The sequence below is a fragment of the Nerophis lumbriciformis genome, linkage group LG26 (genome assembly GCF_033978685.3).
Source record: "Nerophis lumbriciformis linkage group LG26, RoL_Nlum_v2.1, whole genome shotgun sequence".
Classification (NCBI taxonomy): Eukaryota; Metazoa; Chordata; class Actinopteri; order Syngnathiformes; family Syngnathidae; genus Nerophis; species Nerophis lumbriciformis.
Window position 1 is genome coordinate 24,227,773 of NC_084573.2, and position 24,728 is coordinate 24,252,500.

General features: G+C 37.5%; 1 protein-coding gene across 1 annotated transcript in view; it reads right to left on the bottom strand.

The window, feature by feature from the left end:
- Window positions 1–5,906: 5,906 nt before the first annotated feature.
- The window catches only part of gpr176 (G protein-coupled receptor 176), a 33,832-nt gene continuing 15,010 nt past the window's right edge, over window positions 5,907–24,728 (bottom strand). The window contains exons 2-3 of the mRNA XM_061987145.2: window positions 12,463–12,715; window positions 5,907–7,340 (exon numbers count right to left, since the gene is read on the bottom strand). Of these exons, the coding sequence (XP_061843129.2) occupies window positions 6,131–7,340; window positions 12,463–12,715 (1,463 nt within the window). The 3' untranslated portion in view covers window positions 5,907–6,130. The remainder of the gene's footprint in view (window positions 7,341–12,462; window positions 12,716–24,728) is intronic.

The following is a 24,728-nucleotide window of genomic DNA, read 5'->3' on the forward strand; positions in this document are numbered from 1 at the left end:
CTTTACATAGTGAAAACCCAATATCTAAGTTACATTTAAACCAGTGTGGGTGTCACTGGGGGCAGGTGGGTAAAGTGTCTTGCCCAAGGACACAACGGCAGTGACTAGGATGGCGGAAGCGGGGATCGAACCTGCAACCCTCAGGTTGATGGCACGGCCACTCTACCAACCGAGCTATACCACCATTAAGTTGCAATTACAGTTACAAGTCCAAGATGGCAGTATAGTGAGTTGGCTAGTCAGTTCAGTCTGTGCTAAATATAGTATTATGTTGCGCCCCAAAAAGTGTTAATAATGTATGTATTGTACTTATGACGCACCATGCGAATTTGGATATGTTGAAATCGCCATGTAAAATCGCTAATGCTAATCAGTAGCATGTCAATAGCGCAGTTTTGGAAGAGTGGCCTTACTTTAGTTGTGTTTTTTAAAGCAAATTGCTTTTTTTTGGCATTGAAAGTTGCAACATTACGCAGAGGTAGTTTGGCTGCGTCCGCTCTCAGTGTTGCTGGAGTGATCACCAACTGCCCAAATGCGAAGAGCCAGCGGAGTCGGCAATCAGGCGTGATGTCACGCGCAACCCAGGTACGTGAATCGGTGCCCGGTGGGACTGCTGGGATTTGGTCTGTGCCATAAAAGTACCGGATTCCTTTAATGCAGGGGTGTCCAAACATTTTGACTTCTGCCACTTTGGGCTAAACAAATGTGGCCGGTGTCCGAAAGCCAACTATATATTTGTGGAGGGGGGCGTGGCCTGCGGACCTGCAGCAAAGCGGGGTGTGCCAGGACCGGCTTCGAGATCAGCTACAGGTGCGTAGATGGCCCACCTGGGCCTGCTTATCTAATCACCTGTCGCTCAGTTATAAGGCAGCAGCCGGGGAGGAGAGGAGAGTTGGTGGTGGAGCGAGAGCGAGAGAGAGAGAGACCTTGAGACACTTGCTGAAAAGCAGAAACAAAAAAAGACTTATTGAAAAATAAAACCCCTAAAACAGAGTGGCTCTCTCGAGCGTGCTCGCGGCGGTGGAGGTATGTGGAGGTTTCTTCCCTCCTGGTTCCTCGGACCACCAATCCCCAACATGACCGCTCTGTTTCAGGGTTTCGAAACTGTTTTATTTTTCAATAAGTCTTTTTTGTTTGTGCTTTTCAGCAAGTGTCTCTTAGTCTCTCTCTCTCTCTCTCGCTCTCGCTCCACCACCAACTCTCCTCTCCTCCCCGGCTGCTGCCTTTTAACAGAGCGACATGTGATTAGATAAGCAGGCCCAGGTAGGCCATCTACGCACCTGTTGCTGATCTCGAAGCCGGTCCTGGCACACCCCGCTTCACTGCAGGTCCGCAGGCCACGCCCCCCTCCACAATATTATGAATGTATTTGTAATCAATCAGAATTATCAAGCACCTAAAATGCACCAAACATGGATAAGTGTGGAGAGAGAGTATAAAATGTTCCCATCATGCACTCCAATGAATTTAAATGGGTGTAATTTTGAATTAGTTTACGGTGTCTGGATGTTTTTCCTAATAGTTCAGTGAGCAGGTTGTGTTATTTATGTGTGTTGACCTTAATGTTAGTTGCATTTTTTTATTTGTTTGCATGACTAAGGAAGGTTGTTTGGATTGTGTCGTATAAGCGAATGCTGTGTTTTAATTATAGAGTATTTTCAAGGGTCATTCATCTAATTTACTCACATTGACCACCAGACGGCAGCTAATATATAGCATTCCAGAACCGCCTGGTATTTAAGATGAATTTGAAAGCACTCCGTGCTCCGATGCTTTGTGGAACTCATGGGCCAAATTGAAAAGGTTGGCGGGCCGCACTTGGCCCACGGGCCGTAGTTTAGACACACCTGCTTTAATGTTCATGAAACCTTTAGTTTTGCCTTCTTCTTGACACGTTAGTGGCATCAATGGATGCTGTTCAATCAGGCGAGGAAGATCTGATAACAGCATGCAGCCCGAGCGGGACGTGATGCAGGTGCTTTGTGGACATAGCAAGGGCTTGTGGGAAACCCTGCAGGGGGGTTACGGCCTGATAAATATTTGAAGTGTTGATCAGCCGCAGATTCAAGTTGAGGCGTCGCCATGGAGACACAAGCAATAGTAACAAGGACAGATTGGTTACTACAAAAATTCCCTTCAATTGACTCGACAAAACCGGAATTTGCCATTTTTTTTTCTGTATTTGCATAATGTACATAAGCATCCTTGTAAGTATGGACAATAAGTACAACATGACAAGAAATAGGAAACAGTGACACATTATAACAGCAGTCATTTAAAAAATGTTTTGTTCAACTGTCTCGCTATTATCAAAATGATCAAATTACAAATATCTTACATTATCCATCACAGTGACTGGTTTTTGTCCACTTTGATTGTATTGATTGGCTGAGCACGGCGTAATAATAACCACCACCAAATGTTTTCAAGTGCATTTCATGAACTGCAGTGATGCTTTCCACATGTTTTAAAGGTAAACTTGTGAACAATAAAAAGTAGAATCATTATTTTTTTGGTTTTTCTAAACAAACCGCTAAATTTGTGCAAGTGTCGATTCAATGCAATCATTTTTTTTCTTCTAATTAGATTAATCACACCTCTAAATTTTGAATATTCATGATTAATCATAATAAATGCATTCAAGTAACACATCATTTAAAAAATGTATGACAATTTGCCAATAAAATGTGCATGTGTCAAAATATGTATTTTTTAAAGTTAATTTTAACTATGCAAGAAAGTCGTTTACTGTGATTAATCATGATTAATCAACATTTTTAAAATTTGATTATTCTGATTTAAAACATTAATCATTTGGCAGCATTGTTCATCTGGGTTTATACATGATTCAGGCGATAATTTTATTGTAATAATCGCTGACTGGATTTTAGATAGCTAAATGTGCATTCAAGAGACACATTTAAAAATGTTCCTGTATGACAATTTGACAATAACATTTGCATTAAAGTCAAAATATGTGTCTTTTTTAAAGTTAATTTCAACTATGCAAGAAAGTCGTTTACTGTGATTAATCATGATTAATCAAAATTTAAAAAATGTGATTAATCTGATTTAAAACAATCATTTGACATCATTGCTTTAAACATAACTATGTCAAACATAACACAATTAATCTTGGTTTAATTGCATTGTAATAATCGCTGACGGGATTTTAGATAATACTGTTGGCGAGTTTTGAGTAAATAAATGTGCATTCAAGAAACACATTTAAAAATCTTCCCGTATGACAATTTGACAATAAAATGTGCATTTGTGTCAAAATATGTGTCTTTTTTTAAGTTAATTTCAACTATGCAAGAAAGTCGTTTATTGTGATTAATCATGATTAGTCAAAATTTTAAAAAGGAGATTAATCTGATTTAAAACATTAATCATTTGACAGCATTGCTTTAAACATAACTATGTCAAACATAACACAATTAATCTTGGTTTAATTTTATTGTAATAATCGCTGACGGGATTTGAGATAAAACTGTTGGCGACTTTTGAGAAAATAAATGTGCATTCAAGAAACACATTTAAAAATGTTCTGTGTGACAATTTGACAATAAAATGTGCATTAAAGTCAAAATATGTGTCTTTTTTTAAGTTAATTATGCAAGAAAGTCGTTTACTGTGATTAAACATGATTAATAAAAATTTTACAAATGTGATTATTCTGATTTAAAACAATAATTGTTTGACAGCATTGCTTTAAACATAACTTTGTTAAACATAACACGATTAATCTGGGATTATACTTGATTCAGGCGATAATTTTATTGCAATAATCGCTGACGGGATTGGAGATAAAACCGTTGGCAAGTTTTGAGAAAATAAATGTGCATTCAAGAAACACATTTAAAAATGTTCCTGTATGACAATTTGACAATAAAATTTGCATTTGTGTCAAAATGTATTTTTTAAAGTTAATTTCAACTACGCAAGCAATTATTTTACTGTAATTAATCAACATTCAAAAATGCAATTAATCTGATTTAAAACAACTGTTTGACAGCACTACCTCAAACATAACTATGTTAAACATGACGCAATTAATCTTCGTTAATAATGCTTTTGCCGTTAGTTTTATGATATTAATTGCAAATCGGATTTTAGGTAACACTGTTGGCAAGTTTTCAGGAAATAAATGACGTGCATTCAAGTAATACATTTTTTTTTTTTTTTTTAATGTTTGCGTATGACATTCTGACGATAAAATTTAATTTCTGTCCAAAAGTGTCTTTTTTTATAGTTAATTCAAATTATGCAATACAGTAATTGACTGTTTAATCACAATTAATCAATTAAATGATGTGCATCTAAAAGTGTTTATGTATGACATCCTGATGATAAAATTGCATTTCCGGCCAAATGTGTGTCTTTTTTTTTATATAGTTAATTTAAATTATGCAAAACCGAAATTGACTGATTAATCACGATTAATCAAAATAAATGACGTGCATTTAAAAATGTTGGTGTTTGACATTGTGACGATAAAATTAAATTTCTGTCCAAATATTTGTGCCTTTTTTTATAGTTAATTTAAATCAAGCAAGCCAGTAATTGGCTATAATTAATCGTGATTATTCAAAATAAATGACTTGCATCTAAAAAATGTTTGTGTATGACATTCTGACGATAAAATTGCATTTCTGTCCAAATATTTTAGTCTTTTTTTATAGTTAATTTAGATTATGCAAGCCAGTAATTGACTGATTAATCACGATTAATCAAAATAAATGACGTGCATTTAAAAATGTTTGTGTATGACATTCTGATGGTAAAATTGCATTTCTGGCCAAATATTTAAGTTATTTTAAAGTTAATTTAAATCATGCAAGCCAGTAATTGACTGTGTTTATTCACTATTAATCAAAACAAATGATGTGCATTTAAAAATGTTTGTGTATGACATTCTGATGGTAAAATTGCATTTCGGGCCAAATATTTTAGTTACTTTATAGTTAATTTAAATTATGAAAGCCAGTAATTGACTGTAATTAATCGCAATTAATCAAATAAATGATGTGCATTTAAAAATGTTTATGTATGACATCCTGATGATAAAATTGCATTTCCGTCCAAATTTGTGTCTTTTTTTTTTATATACCGTATTTTTCGGACTATAAGTCGCAGTTTTTTTCATAGTTTGGCCGGGCTCCAGTGCGACTTATATATGTTTTTTTCCTTCTTTATTATGCATTTTCGGCAGGTGCGACTTATACTCCGAAAAATACGGTAGTTAATTTAAATTATGCAAAACAGATATTGACTAATTAATCACGATTAATCAACATAAATGATGTGTATTTAAAAATGTTTATGTATGACATTCTGATGATAAAATTGCATTTCAGTCCAAATGTGTCTTTTTTTATAGTTAATTTAAATCATGCAATACAGTAATTGACTGTGTTTAATCACGATTAATCAAAATAAATGACGTGCATTTAAAAACGTTGGTGTATGACATTGTGACGATAAAATTTAATTTCTGTCCAAATATTTGTGCCTTTTTTTTATAGTTAATTTAAATCGAGCAAGCCAGTAATTGGCTGATTAATCACGATTAATTAAAACTCAAAAGTGCGATTAATCTGATTTAAGACTATGGTTTGATGGCACTCCTTAAACCAAAACTAAAGTTACCTTAGCAGATTTGAAAAACAAAGCTGCTACCCAAGGAGGATCCCGCTTCACATGTTGCAAAGCCCTGATCTCCTGGCTGAGATGCAGTCAACATGTAAACCAGTGGCCCCCAACCTTTTTGTGGCTACGGACCGGTCAACGCTTGAAAATTTGTTTTTTGTTTTTCATAAAGAAATACAATCATGTGTGCTTACGGACTGTATCCCTGCAGACTGTATTGATCTATATTGATATATAATGTATATATTGTGTTTTTTATGTTGATTTAATAAAAAATAAAAATATTATTATTATTTTTATTTTTTTATTTTTTTTTATTTCTTGTGCGGACCGGTACCAATCGGTCCGCAGACCGGTACCGAGCCACGGCCCGGTGGTTGGGGACCACTGATGTAAACAGCTTTGGTGGGACCAAGAGTCTTAGCTCCATCAACAACATGGCCTTCATGTGATGAGTCCAGAGTCCACTACAGTCCGCTCACGGGTCCACAGCAGAAATAGTGCTGACTTTGTTATTCCTGCTTATCCGACGCTCGGGCCGCGGTCTGGGCAGCTTGGTCTGGATCAGCTCCTCAGGGGTGTTCCCCAAAGGAGGCAGCAGCCTCTTCTTGCTGTTCCTGGTCTCAGGTAACCACTGAGGCGGCAGCTCGAAGGGTCCGAACCCAAACTGCGTGGGGTCTTCCGTCTCTGGAAGCGAAGCGGGCGCCACCTGCGACGACGACGTATAAGCGCACCCGTGGACCGGAGAGGAGCGCGACGCCGCGGTTGCAGGCGGGCCCTCGTTGGCCAGGCCTCCTCTGTGTCCCTGCAACAGATCGTTTTTGGTGATCACTTGTGTTATGAGTCCTTGGAGCCTTGACCCGTTCTTGTGGTCCTCTTTGGGTCCTTCTAGTCCCTCATTTGCTGCATCCTCCTCCTCCTCCTCCTCCTCAGAGGGTCTAAAAATCTGCTGCTGGCCGATGTTAAACATCTCCAGAAGTTGGCTTCCGGAGCGACCTGTTGCTTCCAGTCCTACGGGTTCTCCTATCGCAACCTCCGCCCCGATAGAGGCCAGACCCCCCGTGCTGATCGCGTTACGCCGGCTGTAGCGTTTGTGGACCCGGGAGAGCAGCTCCAAGCAGCTGTGGCGTGCCGAGCGGTTAACAGTCAGGAATAAAAGAGGGTTGGTGAGCAAGGACACCTTTGGTAGCCACAAGGCTGTGAGATACAAGAACACAGGCAGCTCTTTGGGCTCCACCAAAACGGTGCGATAGACCACCAACGCCCCATAGGGGGTGCTGCAGGCGAAGAAGGCCAGCACTACCGCCAGGAGACTGGTGTGCAACTCTGCTTCTCGCCGCGACACGTACGGAATGGAGATGCTGTTCTGCGGCGTCCGCAAGGCCGCGATGATCACCTTCTTCTTCTGGCTGGCACTGAGCGCCCGGCGGATGAGCAGCATGAAGAAGAAGACCAGCGCCAGCGGGAGGATGACGGTGGTGACGTTGTAGATGCACATGTACGCCGCGCTCCCCGGGGAGCCGGCGCGGTCTTCCGCGCAGGACGATGCCACGTACAAGTCCGTCACGTTGGCGACCACAAACACCGGGAGGCTCGCCACCACGCCGTGCACCCATATGTAGATGACCACATCTCTGGCTCTCGCATCCGAGATCTTCCTCTCTAACGGGTATAGGACGGAGCAGTATCTGCAGACACAACGGACCATCTCTTGAATCACCAGCATACTTTTATTACACCGGCACTACCTCTTGTTAGTATGAACAAAAGGGATCTACAGAAAGACACAACTATCGTCCTCTCAAATGGCAACTTTGTGGATTGAAGAAACACTACAAGATATCAAGAAAATAAACCCAAAACCAGTGAAGTTGGCACGTTGTGTAAATGGTAAATAAAAACAGAATACAGTCATTTGCAAATCCTTTTCAACTTATATTCAATTGAATAGACTGCAAAGACAAGATATTTAATGTTCAAACTGAGAAAAGTATTTTTTTTTGCAAATAATCATTAACTTAGAATTTAATGGCAGCAACACATTGCGAAAAAGTTGGTACAGGGGCATTTTTACCACTGTGTTACATGGCCTTTCCTTTTAACAACACTCAGTTAACGTTTGGGGACTGAGGAGACCAATTTTTTAAGCTTCTCAGGTGGAATTCTTTCCCATTCTTGCTTGATGTACAGCTTAAGTTGTTCAACAGTCCGGGGGTCTCCGTTGTGGTATTTTAGGCTTCATAATGCGCCACACATTTTCAATGGGAGACAGGTCTGGACTACAGGCAGGCCAGTCTAGTACCCGCACTCTTTTACCACGAAGCCATGCTGTTGTAACAAGTGGCTTGGCATTGTCTTGCTGAAATAAGCAGGGGCGTCCATGGTACCGTTGCTTGGATGGCAACATATGTTGCTCCAAAGCCTGTATGTACCTTTCAGCATTAATGGTGCCTTCACAGATGTGTAAGTTACCCATGTCTTGGGCACTAATACACCCCCATACCATCACAGATGCTGGCTTTTCAACTTTGCGCCTAGAACAATCCGGATGTGAAGTGTGAAGTGAATTATATTTATATAGCGCTTTTCTCTAGTGACTCAAAGCACTTTACATACTGAAACCCAATATCTAAATTACATTTAAACCAGTGTGGGTGGCACTGGGAGCAGGTGGGTAAAGTGTCTTGCCCAAGGACACAACAGCAGTGACTAGGATGGCGGAAGTGGGGATCAAACCTGCAACCCTCAAGTTGCTGGCACGGCCGCTCTACCAAGCGAGCTATACCGCCCGGATGGTTCTTTTCCTCTTTGTTCTGGAGGATACGACGGCCACAGTTTCCAAAAACTATTTGAAATGTGGACTCGTCAGACCACAGAACACCTTTCCACTTTGCATCAGTCCATCTTAGATGAGCTCGGGCCCAGCGAAGCCGGTGGCGTGTCTGGGTGTTGTTGATAAATGGCTTTTGCTTTGCATAGTAGAGTTTTAACTTGCATTTACAGATGTAGCGACAAACTGTAGTTACTGACAGTGGTGTTCTGAAGTGTTCCTGAGCCCATATGGTGATATCCTTTACACACTGATGTCAGTTTTTGATGCAGTACCGCTTGAGGGATCGAAGGTCACAGGCGTAGCCGCTTACGTGCAGTGATATCTCCAGATCCTCTGAACTTTTTGATGATATTACGGACCGTAGATGGTGAAATCCCTAAATTCCTTGCAATAGCTTGTTGAGAAATGTACTTCTTAAACTGTTCGACAATTTGCTCACGCATTTGTTCACAAAGTGGTGACCCTCGCCCCATCCTTGTTTGTGAATGACTGAGCATTTCATAGAAGCTGCTTTTATACCCAATCATGGCACCCACTTGTTCCCAATTAGCCTGTTCACCTGTGGGATGTTCCAAATAAGTGTTTGATGAGCATTCCTCAACTTTCTCAGTCTTTTTAGCCACTTGTGCCAGCTTTTTTGAAACATGCTGCAGGCATCAAATTCCAAATGAGCTAATATTTGCAAAAAATTACAATGTTTTCCAGTTCGAACGTTAAGTATCTTGTCTTTGCAGTCTATTCAATTGAATATAAGTTGAAAAGGATTTGCAAATCATTGTATTCTGTTTTTATTTACGATTCACACAACGTGCCAACTTCACTGGTTTTGGGTTTTGTAAATTGTAATGGTCAGTAACAGTTTCATTTTTAGATCGAGCAGAGTGAAAAAAATATGGAATTACCCTGTAAATTTTCACTTTCCAAAGCTAACACCTGCATCAGATTAAATCTGTTCAATAGTCTGAAGTTAAAAAAAAGATAGGGTATTTACATCTTGGAGAGCTGTTGCACAGAATATTTATGTGTAAATAACTCATATCTGCGGTTTATGGTCCGGTGTGGAAAAATATTTATTTCTTCTAAAATGTATATGCCGGTGCGCTCTATAGTCCGGAAAATACGGTATGATATTTGATATTTGTTTATACTGACAAATGTGCTGTTTTGGACTGCAATATTGTTCAGTAAAAGCTATTTTTCTCAAATAGTGGGTGTAGAGGTGGACCTGTAACAATTTTATAGACAAATTATACTATTTATAGTCCTGTCAGAGATTGGGGGAACGCAAAATGTGTTCTTCTTCCTCTGCGGATATACCAGAAAATAATTGAGAATGCATGTATGTCTAGCTTGTGTAGCTACTAGGCGCTTAGCTGTTGTGTAGCTGCTAGCTCCTGGTATCCTATAGCCTATCGTGTTTACATTCAGCAATTAACTGGCTGTCTGAATAAACGCGCTGCTTTATTTCCAGAATCTTGTGACATACAAGTTGATCAGAATAGTAAATTAATTACTTCTATAATAAAATATAATCATTCTGTCAAAATAAAAAGGCGTTTTTTTTTTAACAAAATTTGTATGGTTTCTATTTTTCAAGAACTAGGTTGATGGGCAACACTAAATTGGCCCTAGTGTGTGAATGTGAGTGTGAATGTTGTCTGTCTATCTGTGTTGGCCCTGCGATGAGGTGGCGACTTGTCCAGGATGTACCCTGCCTTCCGCCCAAATGCAGCTGAGATAGGCTCCATCGCCCCCCGCGACCCCGAAGGGAATAAGCGGTAGAAAATAGATGGATGGATGGGTTTGAAAAGTACCAATTTGGGTCCAGTATTGGTTGAAATGTGAACAATACTCATCTGTAGCCAGTGGAAGCCCAGCAGACACTTTAAAAAGCCTTGCTGCAGATTGATAACTGGATAGATTTTTATGTGAAGGTCACCGTTTTTCCACACGTTATGACACATCATTCACCAACAACAACTCAGGGCTGCGAAATTACAGATTGACGTTTGCAATAAAATAAAAAAAAGCACCATTGTTAGGAAGTGACGCACTTGCCCTGACTTGGTCAAGCAATATATATATATGTATAAAGTCGAGTTTTCTGTGGTTTTTAGTTATACAGTGCTCAATACTGGGGTAGAGCGGAATATACGTTAGGTCTGGAAAAAACACAGAGGCTATATCATCCCTACAAGCCTGTTTCGCTGGCTTGTAGGGATGATATAGCATCCGTGTTTTTTCTGACCTAACGTGTATGTGTATATATATATATATATATATATATGTATATATATATATATATATATATATATATATATATATATATATATATATATATATATATATACAAACCCCGTTTCCATATGAGTTGGGAAATTGTGTTAGATGTAAATATAAACGGAATACAATGATTTGCAAATCATTTTCAACCCATATTCAGTTGAATGCACTACAAAGACAACATATTTGATGTTCAAACTGATTAACATTTTTAATTTTTGCAAATAATCATTAACTTTAGAATTTGATGCCATCAACACGTGACAAAGAAGTTGGGAAAGGTGGCAATAAATACTGATAAAGTTGAGGAATGCTCATCAAACACTTATTTGGAACATCCCACAGGTGAACAGGCAAATTGGGAACAGGTGGGTGCCATGATTGGGTATAAAAGTAGATTCCATGAAATGCTCAGTTATTCACAAACAAGGATGGGGCGAGGGTCCCCACTTTGTCAACAAATGCGTGAACAAATTGTTGAACAGTTTAAGAAAAACCTTTCTCAACCAGTTATTGCAAGGAATTTAGGGATTTCACCATCTACGGTCCGTAATATCATCAAAGGGTTCAGAGAATCTGGAGAAATCACTGCACGTAAGCAGCTAAGCCCGTGACCTTCGATCCCTCAGGCTGTACTGCATCAACAAGCGACATCAGTGTGTAAAGGATATCACCACATGGGCTCAGGAACACTTCAGAAACCCACTGTCAGTAACTTCAGTTGGTCGCTACATCTGTAAGTGCAAGTTAAAACTCTCCTATGCAAGGCAACAACCGTTTATCAACAACACCCAGAAACGCTGTCGGCATCGCTGGGCCTGAGCTCATCTAAGATGGACTGATACAAAGTGGAAAAGTGTTCTGTGGTCTGATGAGTCCATATTTCAAATTGTTTTTGGAAACTGTGGACGTCGTGTACTGCGGACCAAAGAGGAAAAGAACCATCCGGATTGTTAAAGATGCAAAGTTGAAAAGCCAGCATCTGTGATGGTATGGGGGTGTATTTGTGCCCAAGACATGGGTAACTTACACATCTGTGAAGGCGCCATTAATGCTGAAAGGTACATACAGGTTTTGGAGCAACATATGTTGCCATCCAAGCAACGTTACCATGGACGCCCCTGCTTATTTCAGCAAGACAATGCCAAGCCACGTGTTACATCAATGTGGCTTCATAGTAAAAGAGTGCGGGTACTAGACTGGCCTGCCTGTAGTCCAGACCTGTCTCCCATTGAAAATGTGTGGCGCATTATGAAGCCTAAAATACCACAACGGAGACCCCCGGACTGTTGAACAACTTAAGCTGTACATCAAGCAAGAATGGGAAAGAATTCCACCTGAGAAGCTTAAAAAATGTGTCTCCTCAGTTCCCAAACGTTTACAGAGTGTTGTTAAAAGGAAAGGCCATGTAACAGTGGGGAACATGCCCTTTCCCAACTACTTCGGCACGTGTTGCAGCCATGAAATTCTAAGTTAATTATTATTTGCAAAAAAAAAATGAAGTTTATGAGTTTGAACATCAAATATCTTGTCTTTGTAGTGCATTCAATTGAATATGGGTTGAAAAGGATTTGCAAATCATTGTATTCCGTTTATATTTACATCTAACACAATTTCCCAACTCATATGGAAATGGAGTTTGTATATATTTATTTTATTTTATTTTTTCTTACATAACAATTTGATGAACTGACCTGTCCAGCGCAATGGCGCTGAAATTGAGCACGGTGACGGAGCAGAAGAGCTTCTGGAGGAACCTGAAGGCCTTGCAGAGCGGCAGCGTGTGAAGCCACCAGCAGCAGCGAGGGCTGGAGCCCAGCGCCACGTCGAAGGGAACGCACGCCAACCCGGCGCAGATGCCCGCGCACGCCAGGTTTTTGATGAAGCGATTGGTCACAGACTTGAAGACGTTAGTGGAGCAGGTGCACCACAACACCGTGGCGTTCCCTGTGGAGAGCCGGGAACAAAATCAAGAGCTTTAAAACCATTGCCAGTGTCCAAAGCTGCCTGCTGGATCACATTAGTTTGGACAGGACTATTTCTAGCATATTCATGTGGGAAATGGATTTGGATACGGTGCTTCAATCCTAATAAGCTCAGAACTCCATTATGCACATTCTAATATGTAGGAAGACTTTGTTTAGAAATGTAGAACTGCAGTACAGTGGAATCTCAATTTACAAACCCCTCTATTTGTGAACTTCTCGATTTACAAACTTTTAAATGGAGCCAAATATGCCTCTGTGTGCGAACCATGTCTCTGTGTACCAAGGCTTCATTCATTCACTCATTTTGTGTCCGGCCTGCAGGCAAAGTTGACAAGTGTCTTCCATTTTGCTAACTCAACATGAGTCCAAAAACTTAACAGACCAGCGTGGAAAGGAGGAGGGAATAGCTGTGGAGTTAAAAAAAAAAAAGAGACTATTTTCGACAAGTACATTAATGGCGCTTGCAAGTATGGAGGAATCGACGAAGCAGGCGTCGTACCACAGCAAGTTTTAATTGTGATGAGACCGGACTTTTCTGGAAAAATACGCCAAAGCAGACTTATATCACAGTGGAGGAAAAGACTATCTCTCCTCCACGCCCCCTCTGTCTGCTCCTTTCTCGTCAGCTCATCCTTTGCTGATGTTAATTTAAGTGGTTGGGATTTCTGCTTGTTTGTGAGGGCACCAAAGGGACTTATGTGTGTGTGTATTGGCAAAGCAGCGCATACAGGACAGTTCAGCTTGTGTACCAACATAGACTAAAATATGGACTTTTGTCGAGGCTGGAACCTATTAATTTATATTTACGTTGTTTCTACGGAGAAATTTGCTTCATTTTACAAACTTTGATTTACAAACCCTGTTCAAGAAACACTGTAGTAACAATTCTCCATTTTATTTTGGTGTCAAGCTCCGTGTGACAGATTGGAGTTTTGGATTTGGATTTCCTGTTTGGAGCTTTTATTTTGTAGTTACAAATCTCCCAGATTCGGATGGTTTTAAGTGCATGTAGACTATAGCTTTTACCCCGAATGTTAAAAGGTTGATGAGGCGAGGAGGGAGTGGTCGATCAACAATCACTTTATTACAACGAGCCATAAAAACATCCACAGATGTTCCACGGAGCGTCTCTCTCCCTTGGTATCTTCCCCTCTGTTTTCACCGAGTCACGACATATTTAAGGACTCTTAGACTGTTGGAAAATAGAATCATTCGAGCACAAGTGCAGAGAGTATCACAAATGCTCATTTCCTCCACATTGGTGTTCAAATGCACATTTTGTCCAAGCCAGAAAAAGATGACTGACACAGTAGCATGTACTGTAAGGATAGGAAAATGTAATTATCACGGCTATCATTATTATCACGGTAATGTTAAATGTGCTCAAAAATTACTACTACTACTACTAATAATAAACATATTGAAAACTTTTAACCAAGTCTTTTTTTTAACTAAAATAAATAGACACACTGTTAGAAAAGCCACTATTTTTGCATGTTTTGCATTTCTTATGCCTCACTGATATTGTCTAGTCTTAGTATTTTTTATGTTTAAATGAATAATATTTTATTGTTTAAAATATCAGTTTGTACCGTAGCCCTTTCACATTTATTAAAATGAAAAGTGCGTAACAAATTAAGCATGTAATTGTTATTTATTATTTCTGGTGGGCGTTGTGGCGTCCTTCTCTGTTCAGCGGCTTTTGAACGCACCATGAAAACTTCTCTGTGTCAATTTCCTCTGAGTATCGATCGATCACTCTGTTCTGAGAGAGCACAGCATGTAGGTTCAATGTGCACAATTCAATATCTTAGTTGCTAAGACAGTAATACGTTTACCGTAAATTATGGACTAAGCCACTACATTTTTCCTACGCTTTGAAGCCTGCGGCTTATAGACGAAGTGGCTAATTTATTATAGCAGACAGCTATAGTAAAAAGTACTTTATTAAAAAAAAAAAAAAAAAAGGAAACACAGAGAGGGTGTTTTATTGTTTGTGCTATGGCGCCATCTTTTGGACGATTTCCCTCACTGCAGGTGCTGCAGTGTCCTTCCATGTACCGCAATATTTTTTTTTTTTAACTTACCGTATTTTTCGGGGTATAAGTCGCACCGGAGTATAAGTCGCACCTGCTGAAAATGCATAATAAAGAAGAAAAAAAACATATATAAGTCGCACTGGACTGGATGAAAAAAACTGCGACTTATAGTCCGAAAAATACGGTAAGTGTCGTTCAGTCTTTTAGCTGTCTATAGCACTTTGACTCGTATGGATTCCATATTCATCACTCCAAATACCGTTTGTAAGTTTTACAATATAATTAAAACTGTTTATATTTACTAAACCTTCCCAAGTGTGATGTCTGCAGAAGCATTTTCACGCATATTTGTACATGCTATCATAATGTAATGATGCTTGCGTCATTAGTATTAGCTAATATGCAAACAAGTTTACAAATGCCTGTGTTATTAACTTACAATGGCATTGTTTATCTTTTGTTTCAGGTTCACAAATTCCTCAGTAAATTCACCAAAACGTCACTGTGGAGTTATTGAATCTGTTTAGCTGATTGGAGAGCTAGCTTCCGCAGCTAGTGGGTTCATGACGATGGCTTCTGTTTTGTTTGACCCTCCGTTTTACTGCCGTGTTGCAGACACAGTTTAAAAACAATTAAAGTGTGTATATAAACATTTACAGAATCTTTGTGTAAATAACACATTTACACAGGTCCGGTGCGGCTAATGTATGGAAAAATAATGTTTTTCTTCTAAAATTTGGTGAGTGCAGCTTATATCCCGGTGCGCTCTATAGTCCAGAAGATACAGTATATAAGTTTGGATTGTGATATGTTGTTTCTTAACGGGGAAAGTCGTAAATGTCTCTTGTTTTCATGTTAGCATTTAAGCCAGTCAGTCCGTGAGTTTATCAAAGTGCAGTTATCATTAACGGTTTTCAGATCATTTCATTTAAAACGATAATAGTAACCATCTGTAGTTTTGTCACGGTTATCATTTTTACTGTTTACAATTAATATCACACAGACTGTGACATTTGGCCACAGAATATGTTTTAGATTTTTTTTTAAACAGATATGGAAGTTACCCAACAGATTTTTTTTGCTGGTTTAAATGAACTAGTGCAGGGGTGCTCACACTTTTTCTGCAGGCGAGCTACTTTTCAATTGATCAAGTCGTGGGGATCTACCTCATTCATATACATAATTTATATTTACTTATTTATGAAATATATGTTTTTGTTAACAAGTTAAAGGTGTTTAATGATAATGCAAGCATGTTTAACACATATAGTTAATATTGTTAATACATTAAAGGTGTTTAATGATAATACAAGTATGTTTAATACATATAGTTAATATTGTTAACAAGTTAAAGGTGTTCAAAGATAATGCAAGCATGTTTAACACATATAGTTAATATTGTTAACAAGTTAAAGGTGGTTAAAAATAATACAAGCATGTTTAACACAAATAGTTAATATTGTTAACAACTTAAAGGTGGTTAAAGATAATACAAGCATGTTTAACACATATAGTTAATATTGTTAACAACTTAAAGGTGGTTAAAGATAATACAAGCATGTTTAACACATATAGTTAATATTGTTAACAAGTTAAAGGTGGTTAAAGATAATACAAGCATGTTTAACACATATAGTTAATATTGTTAATAAGTTAAAGGTGTTTAAAGATAATACAAGCATGTTTAACACATATAGTTAATATTGTTAACAAGTTAAAGGTGTTTAAAGATAATACAAGCATGTTTAACACATATAGTTAATATTGTTAACAAGTTAAAGGTGTTTAAAGATAATACAAGCATGTTTAACACATATAGATTCCTTTCTTTCATGAAGACAAGAATATAAGTTGGTGTATTACCTGATTGTGATGACTTGCATTGATTGGAATCAGACAGTGGTGATGATAACGTCCGCATTTTCGAATGGAGGAGAAAAAAAGTCCTCCTTTCTGTCCAATACCACATGAAAGTGGTTGGTTTTTGGTATCTTATTTGTCCAGCTTCCGTACTCCTTTGTATACACTTTACAAGAAATACATTGTCGGCAAACTCCGTAGCTTGCTAGCTTGTGCATGCCAGCTTTCTGAGACTCTTATTTTGGTAGCGCAGGCAGGATGAAGCAGAGCTTTTATTGTGCAACTGTGCAGTCGGTCTTTGGAGTTTTGACGACAGGTACGGCGCCAGAGTCTGTTGAAATAAAGTGTTTCTCGCCTTCCAGTCGGTAATTTTAATGAGCTGGCAGCAGCCAGCGTCATCTCAGAAGACCCTCGGGTACCGTGAATGTCAATCAAGTGACGAAAGTGACGTCATAGTGAAGATTTATGATCGCTCATTTTTAGGACTATTTTTTTAATGCCTGGCTGGTGATCGACTGACACACCCTCCGAGATCGACCGGTAGATCGCGATCGACGTAATGAGCACCCCTGAACTAGTGACAGTTCTGTCGATACACCTCATGTTACAAACTCAACTAAAACAAATGATATTATACCTATTTACATTTATAGGAAGCCCAATATTGCCATGGCGTTATTATTAAAGAGGTCATGTTATTAATACGGTTGTAAACCAATGTGTTATATAAAGGTTCTCAGGCTTCATCAAAGGAGGTGAGTGAACTGCCGGCGTCACAACACAGGTTCCAAATTAGGCAGCTAACAAGATGATATTGGACAGTCTTGGTATTTATCGCGTTTAATTATTTGGATTATCGCTAATATTTGGTCATTAGGCCCATGCAACATGTCCGCAGGCATAACATCAAAAAGTACTGTTCACATTCAGCGTTTGAACTAAAGGTGAGGAAAAATATACCGCAATACTTTTTTTGTCATAACGTGGACTATGGGGTGTTTGTTTTCCCGAGATGCAAGAATAGAAGTGGACATGGCGTGAAGGTAAGACATAATTTTATTTTAACACTAACTACAAAAAAGGTACAAACAAAAAGCGCGCTCAAGGCGGAGATAAACTTGGCTAAGAAACAAAAACTACCACAAAGGCAAAACAATGGACAATAAACAAAAACTTACTTGGAACCTGAAAATAGACAAAACTCACTTGGCATGGAACTATGGTAGCATGGGTAACATGGGTAGCAGAAGTCAAACATAGTTAATGTCGCCAGACAGACTGCCTGGCAACTGAAAGCTTAAATAATACCGACATGATTAGTGACAGGTGCGCGAGTGCAAAACGTGAGACAGGTGCGTGACATGAGGACAGGTGAAAACTTATGGGTTGTCATGGAAACAAAACAAACAAGAGTGCACAAAGAGTCCAAAAACCCAAACCGAACATAACCAAAACAAAACATGATCACACAGACATGACATTTTTTTAACAATGTATAATTTTTTTTATGTCTCAATACACTTCAATACATTGCTGAAGTGTAGTTTACTTATTTTGGGCGTTCTTTTTTTAAAGGTGTAATGTACATTAAGTTTTTTTTTTATCTCAAGGTCAAGGTAGATTTATTTAAATTGCACAATTTCAAAACATACTACTGCCCCAAAGTGCTGTATGGATTAAAACAGAAAGATTAAAAAAAAATATAATAATCAAAATCACAATAAGCATAGAATATTACATGTTTGTGTGTGTATATATATATATATATATATATATATATATATATATATATATATATATATATATATATATATATATATATATATACACACATTTTTTGTTTTTTTGTACAGTACAGGCCAAAAGTTTGGACACACCTCCTCATTCAATGCGTTTTCTTTATTTTCATGACTATTTACATTGTAGATTGTCACTGAAAGCATCAAAACTATGAATGAACACATGTGGAGTTATGTACTTAACAAAAAAAGGTGAAATGACTGAAAACATTCTAGTTTCTTCAAAATAGCCACCCTTTGCTCCGATTACTGCTTTGCACACTCTTGGCATTCTCTCGATGAGCTTCAAGAAAATACTACAATTGAAAACAAGTTTTCAGTTATTTCACCTTTTTTTGTTAAGTACATAACTTCACATGTGTTCATTCATAGTTTTGATGCCTTCAGTGACAATCTACAATGTAAATAGTCATGAAAGAAAATAAAACTGTCAAGACTAGGACTATGGTGCAGTTTCCTGCGTGGATTGTTTTCCCGAGATGCAAAATAACTGGATTGGACATGGCGTGAAGGTAAATACATGATTTAATTCTACTATAAAAAAGGTGCAAACAAAAGGGGCGCACAAGGCGGAGACACAAACTTGGCTAAGGAAACAAAAAACGTCAACACATAAACTGAACTATGGTCATAAAACAAAAACACTTACGGTGACGTGAGCAGAGCAGCATGAACTATGAAATGGCATGAAACAGTAAACATGGCATGAAGCAGAATCAGAGTACAGAGTAATCATAAACAGAGTGATGACGCCAGGCCGACTGCCTGGCAACTAAAAAATTAAATAATAAAGTCTTGATTAACACAGGTGCGTGAGTCCGAACACATGATAGGTGAAACTTATGGGTCGCCATGGTGACAAAACAAGGGAGTGAAAAAACAAGAACTATGGAGTTTTAACCAAACAGAACATAACTAAACAAAACATGATCACAAGACATGACAAAAACACATTGAATGAGAAGTTGTGTCCAAACTTTTGGCCTGTACTGTATATACATATAATATTTGTGATTAACACATTGCTTCATATCATTTGACAAGGTTTATCCCTGTAAAAGTTCAATATAACTATTGAATACTATTAAAATCAAGAGTAAGATTACGAAAATTATTTTAAACTTTTAACTGTTATTTATTTCTATTATTACTACATCCAATTAGGGCTGCAACTAACGATTAATTTGATAACCGATTAATCTGTCGATTATTACTTCGATTAATCGATTAATAATCGGATAAAAGAGACAAACTACATTTCTATCCTTTCCAGTATTTTATTGGGAAAAAAACAGCAGACTGCCGCCATGTTCTTTCAACTTGCCAAATAAAACAAGGAGAATGTTACAAAAATGCACACTTTTGACACCCCTATCATGCTAGCAGCTAACGGGCTACGATAGACTGACCATACATCCTCTTTTCACCGGACATGTCCTCTTTTGCGGGGCTGTCGGGCGGTGTTTCTTAAATGCCTCAAATGTCCGGCATTTTGAGTATTGTTTACACAACGTGCAGTACGCTACTTAATATGTCCGTGTGGAAACTCGTTCAGCACACTTCCGCACCGAAACGAAACCTCCGTACCAAAACAGTTCGATACAAATACACGTACCGTTACAACCCTATTATTTTGATTATTGTTTCTCAGCTGTTTGTAAATGTCGCAGTTTATAAATACAAGTAAAAAAAACTAAAAAAAATGTAGCCTGTGCGCATGCGCATAGCATAGATCCAACAAATCGATGACTAAATTAATCGCCAACTATTAATATAATCGATTTTAATCGATTTAATCAATTAGTTGTTGCAGCCCTACATCCAATTGAACTATTTTGTGTTTTCATGTATTTACTAATATATTTTTGATATCTTACTTTGCATATATTGTGAAATATATATATTTTTTTTTATTTTCAGATTACGCTACTTTTTAGTTGTTCTCCCTCCATTTGAATTTTATTTGTATTGATTAATGTATTAATCACAGGTGTAAAGCGCTTTGTGCTGCAACTGGCCTGTGCAGGAAAAATGCTATACAAATATAAACAAAATAAAGTTTGATTGAAGAGGCCTTTCACATTTTTTAATGAGCTACAAGTGTCCAAAGGAAATTGTTTGGAGACAAATCCCTGATGAAGGTAAACGTGCTGGAAGCAGTGTCATTTAATTTAGAGCTACCACATTAATATTTCTTAAATTGGTTTAAAAAGGTGATAAAATCCCTCTGGCGCTCTGGCTGATGACAGGGGGTCACGAAGCCGCTGCAGATGTAATTACGCTGAGAGCGTTAGATGTATCCTCATCCTCTCACACGCACAAAAAACATGACCACTAATAAGGGTCTAGAGTTCGGTTTGCAACAGTTCTATAAACCTTGTAAAACTGTTGAATTGACCACACTCGTGTCTGCAGCGATCACTTTGTAAAATGTTTGTTTGAACATTTGTTTGTTTCAGGAACTTTTTGTGATGCAATTGAGTTTATTCTCCACCATATTAGTAGTGTTTGAGAGCAGAACTAAACGTAAGAAAAGAACAAGAGATCGCATTAGTTTGGGTTCTTTTGTGGTTGCTTTGCCTAAATATAACTACCAAGACCTGCTTGTGCAAATAAACTAACGTCATGTTAAGTCCTAGTAATATATATTGTGATTATTGGTCCAATCCATCCTATTTCCGTTGTCGATTTTCATAACAGAAACTAAAAGCTTAACGTTGTTGTTGTTGTGCAGGAAAGCCAAGTGCTTTATTCCACACAAATGACCACATTATAACGTATTTGGTGATATTTGTTAGCATCAAGAAAATATCCTTAACAGTATTAATAATCTAGATAAATAAATCTCTGGTAGGCTCAACAGCATATACTGAATCTTGATATCGCCAGCAAACATCGCTGAACAACAGGGACATTTATAGCTAAATAATGAGACACCATATGAACTTCACACCATAAAAACAACTACAGACATGAATTGTAGATGAGACTAATATTTGTAGCAGGAAATCAACTGCAAACAAACTTTTCAGTTTTTCCAATTAGTATCACAACAGCATGGCACTCGTTATGTCAATCAAATATGTTACTTAGCGATGCTCGCATAAGTCCTACTTTGTCTTTCACCGATTAATGCTTAATTTGTGGACCCCTCACATGTAAAGACATGATGTGCCTCCAATCTTTTCTTCTCTAAATCCTTGTGAGTGTCAAATGACGTGAAGTCGTAGCGAGCAGTAACATCTTGGTGATGATAAATTATTTAAATCTTTCAAAAATGTATTTTCTCAAGAGTGTATAAATCCACTCCATCCCATTTTAAATATATATTTTTTTCATGATCGCTTTTATATTTGCCTCCAAACATTTGGAAAATCATCACAGGTAAATAAACAGTAGCCTATAGGGACTCTTGACCATCACCTGAAACCCAGAAGTGCCTTTATGTCATGTGATTGCAACCCAGCAATAGGAGACATTCCACTGAATCCGTAACATTTGCTTGTTGCAACGATCTCAAAATAAACTCACATTTCTTTCTGTATTCAACTAAATCTGAAAATACACATATTGAACTATATAGAAATGTGCATTAGCCCAGGGGTTCTTAACCTGTGTATGATATATACATATATGGGTGCTGGTTAGCGCCTTGCATGGCAGCTCCCTCCATCAGTGTGTGAATGTGTGTGTGAATGGGTAAATGTGGAAGTAGTGTCAAAGCGCTTTGAGTACCTTGAAGGTAGAAAAGCGCTATACAAGTACAACCCATTTATCATTTATATATATATATATATATATATATATATATATATATAGATAGATAGATGGATACACACACACACACATATATGTACACACATATATATACACACAATATATATATATATATATATATATATATATATAGATAGATAGATAGATACACACACACACACATATATGTACACACATATATATACACACAATATGTGTATATGTGTGTATATATATATGCATGTGTGTGTATGTATATATATATATATATATATATATATATATATATATATATATATATATATATATATATATATATATATATATATTAAGGCTGCAGCTAACGATTATTTTTCTATCGATTAATCTATAGATTATTTTTTCGATTAATCGGTTAATCTATAGATTATTTTTTTCGATTAATCTATAGATTATTTTTCCTTTTACCGATTATTTTTTTTATTTAAAATGAAGATGAAAAAATAAATGTAGGCCAGTTTTTTCAAACGGCATGGCTTTTATTTACAAAAAAAAAAGTATGGCCACTCAGTCAACATTGACAACAACATGACAAAATATTCTGTAACAATGTAAACATTTAACAAAATTAAAAGTAGCTTATTTGCTTTTAATGTGCAAATATAAAAGTAAACATCCAGTGCAAATCTTAATATTCTGCAATAGTATAAGCATTTCAAAAGTAAAAGTATTGCTTATTTTGCTTTAAAATGTGCAAAAATAAAGATAAACATCCAATTCAAAAAAGTGCAAAACGGAAATATTCTGTAACAACAGTGTAAACATTTCAACAAAAGTAAAAGTATTGCTTATTTGCTAAAATGTGCAAAAATAAAGATAAACATCCAATACAAAAAAGTGCAAAACGAAATATTCTGTAACAACAGTGTAAACATTTCAACAAAAGTAAAACTTTTGCTTATTTTGCTTAATAACACAACAATGATAGTATGATTAAAGTGAAAGTTAATTGTTCGTTTGTACATAGTATACGTAATTGTTAATGTTGTAAAAGGTATTTGCACAACTAATTAACGTTACCGTTAAAGAGGAGCGCGTCTTTGTAAACACTGAACAGGCACGCCAAACGCTCCTCTCAGAGCGAAACGCTGCTTTAGTTTATGAATTTACAACGCAGATACAAATGACACATTCATGTTTTTGTGTAATGATGACAACGTATACTCACGCGGACGATTGACTAGTTGATGGTGATGGCAAGAACGCTGCCGTTGTGCTGCTATGATAGGCCATTTCCGCTCGACACAGTGTGCATACAACAACATTATTAGCAGAGGTGGGTAGAGTAGCCAGAAATTGTACTCAAGTAAGAGTACTGTTACTTTAGAGATTTATTACTCAAGTAAAAGTAAGGAGTAGTCACCCAAATATTTACTTGAGTAAAAGTAAAAAGTATGTTGTGAAAAAACTACTCAAGTACTGAGTAACATACACACACATATCATATATATATATATATATATATATATATATATATATATATATATATACATACATTGATATATACAGTATATAATTTATATTTATTTATTTTGCCGTTTTTGTTTACATGTTAAAGGTGTTTTAATAATTATACATGCATGTTTAACATATAGATTCCTTTCTTTCATGAAGACAAGAATATAAGTTGGTGTATTACCTGATTCTGATGACTTGCATTGATTGTAATCAGGAAGTAGTGCTGGTAACGTCCACGTTTTCAAATGGAGGAGAAAAAAAGTTCCTCCTTTCTGTCTAATACCACATGAAAGTGGTTGTTATTTGGCATCTTATTTGTCCACCTTCCATATTCGTTTTTATACCCTTTACAAGAAATACATTGGCGGCAAACTCCGTAGCTTGCTAGCTTGTTTGCGCTGGCTTTCGGAGACTCTTATTTTGAAAGCGCAGGCGCGATGGAGCGGGACTTTTATTGTGAAGACAGGAACTGTGCAGTCAGTCTTTACGGTTGAAATAAAAAAAGGGTCTTTTTTCCTTCACACTTTTGATTGATTGATTGGAACTTTTATTAGTAGATTGCACAGTACAGTGCATATTCCGTACAATTGACCACTAAATGGTAACACCCGAAGTTAGCTCGGAGCCAGTCAGGTCATGTGACCCCTGGCTCTGTTTGATTGGTCCAACGTCACCAGTGACTGCATCTGATTGGTGGAACGAAGTGAAACGTCACCAGTAAGGCAGGCACTTTGAAGGTCTGTCTGACTGACCAAAACAAACAAAGCGTGCATTAACAGATCGATAAAAATTAGTAGCGAGCTGAATGTAGATAAAAGTAGCGGAGTAAAAGTAGCGGAGTAAAAGTAGCGGAGTAAAAGTAGCGTTTCTTCTTAGGCCGTTTATTGAAATACTCCCACACTTTTGACGACTTTTGGCGTGCTTTTTTCCCCTCGCTCGCACCGCTCGCATCGTCTGCTTTGCGCTCCGCCATGACGGTAGTGTGACGTAAATATGCGACGCGTCGACGAACAAAAACGTC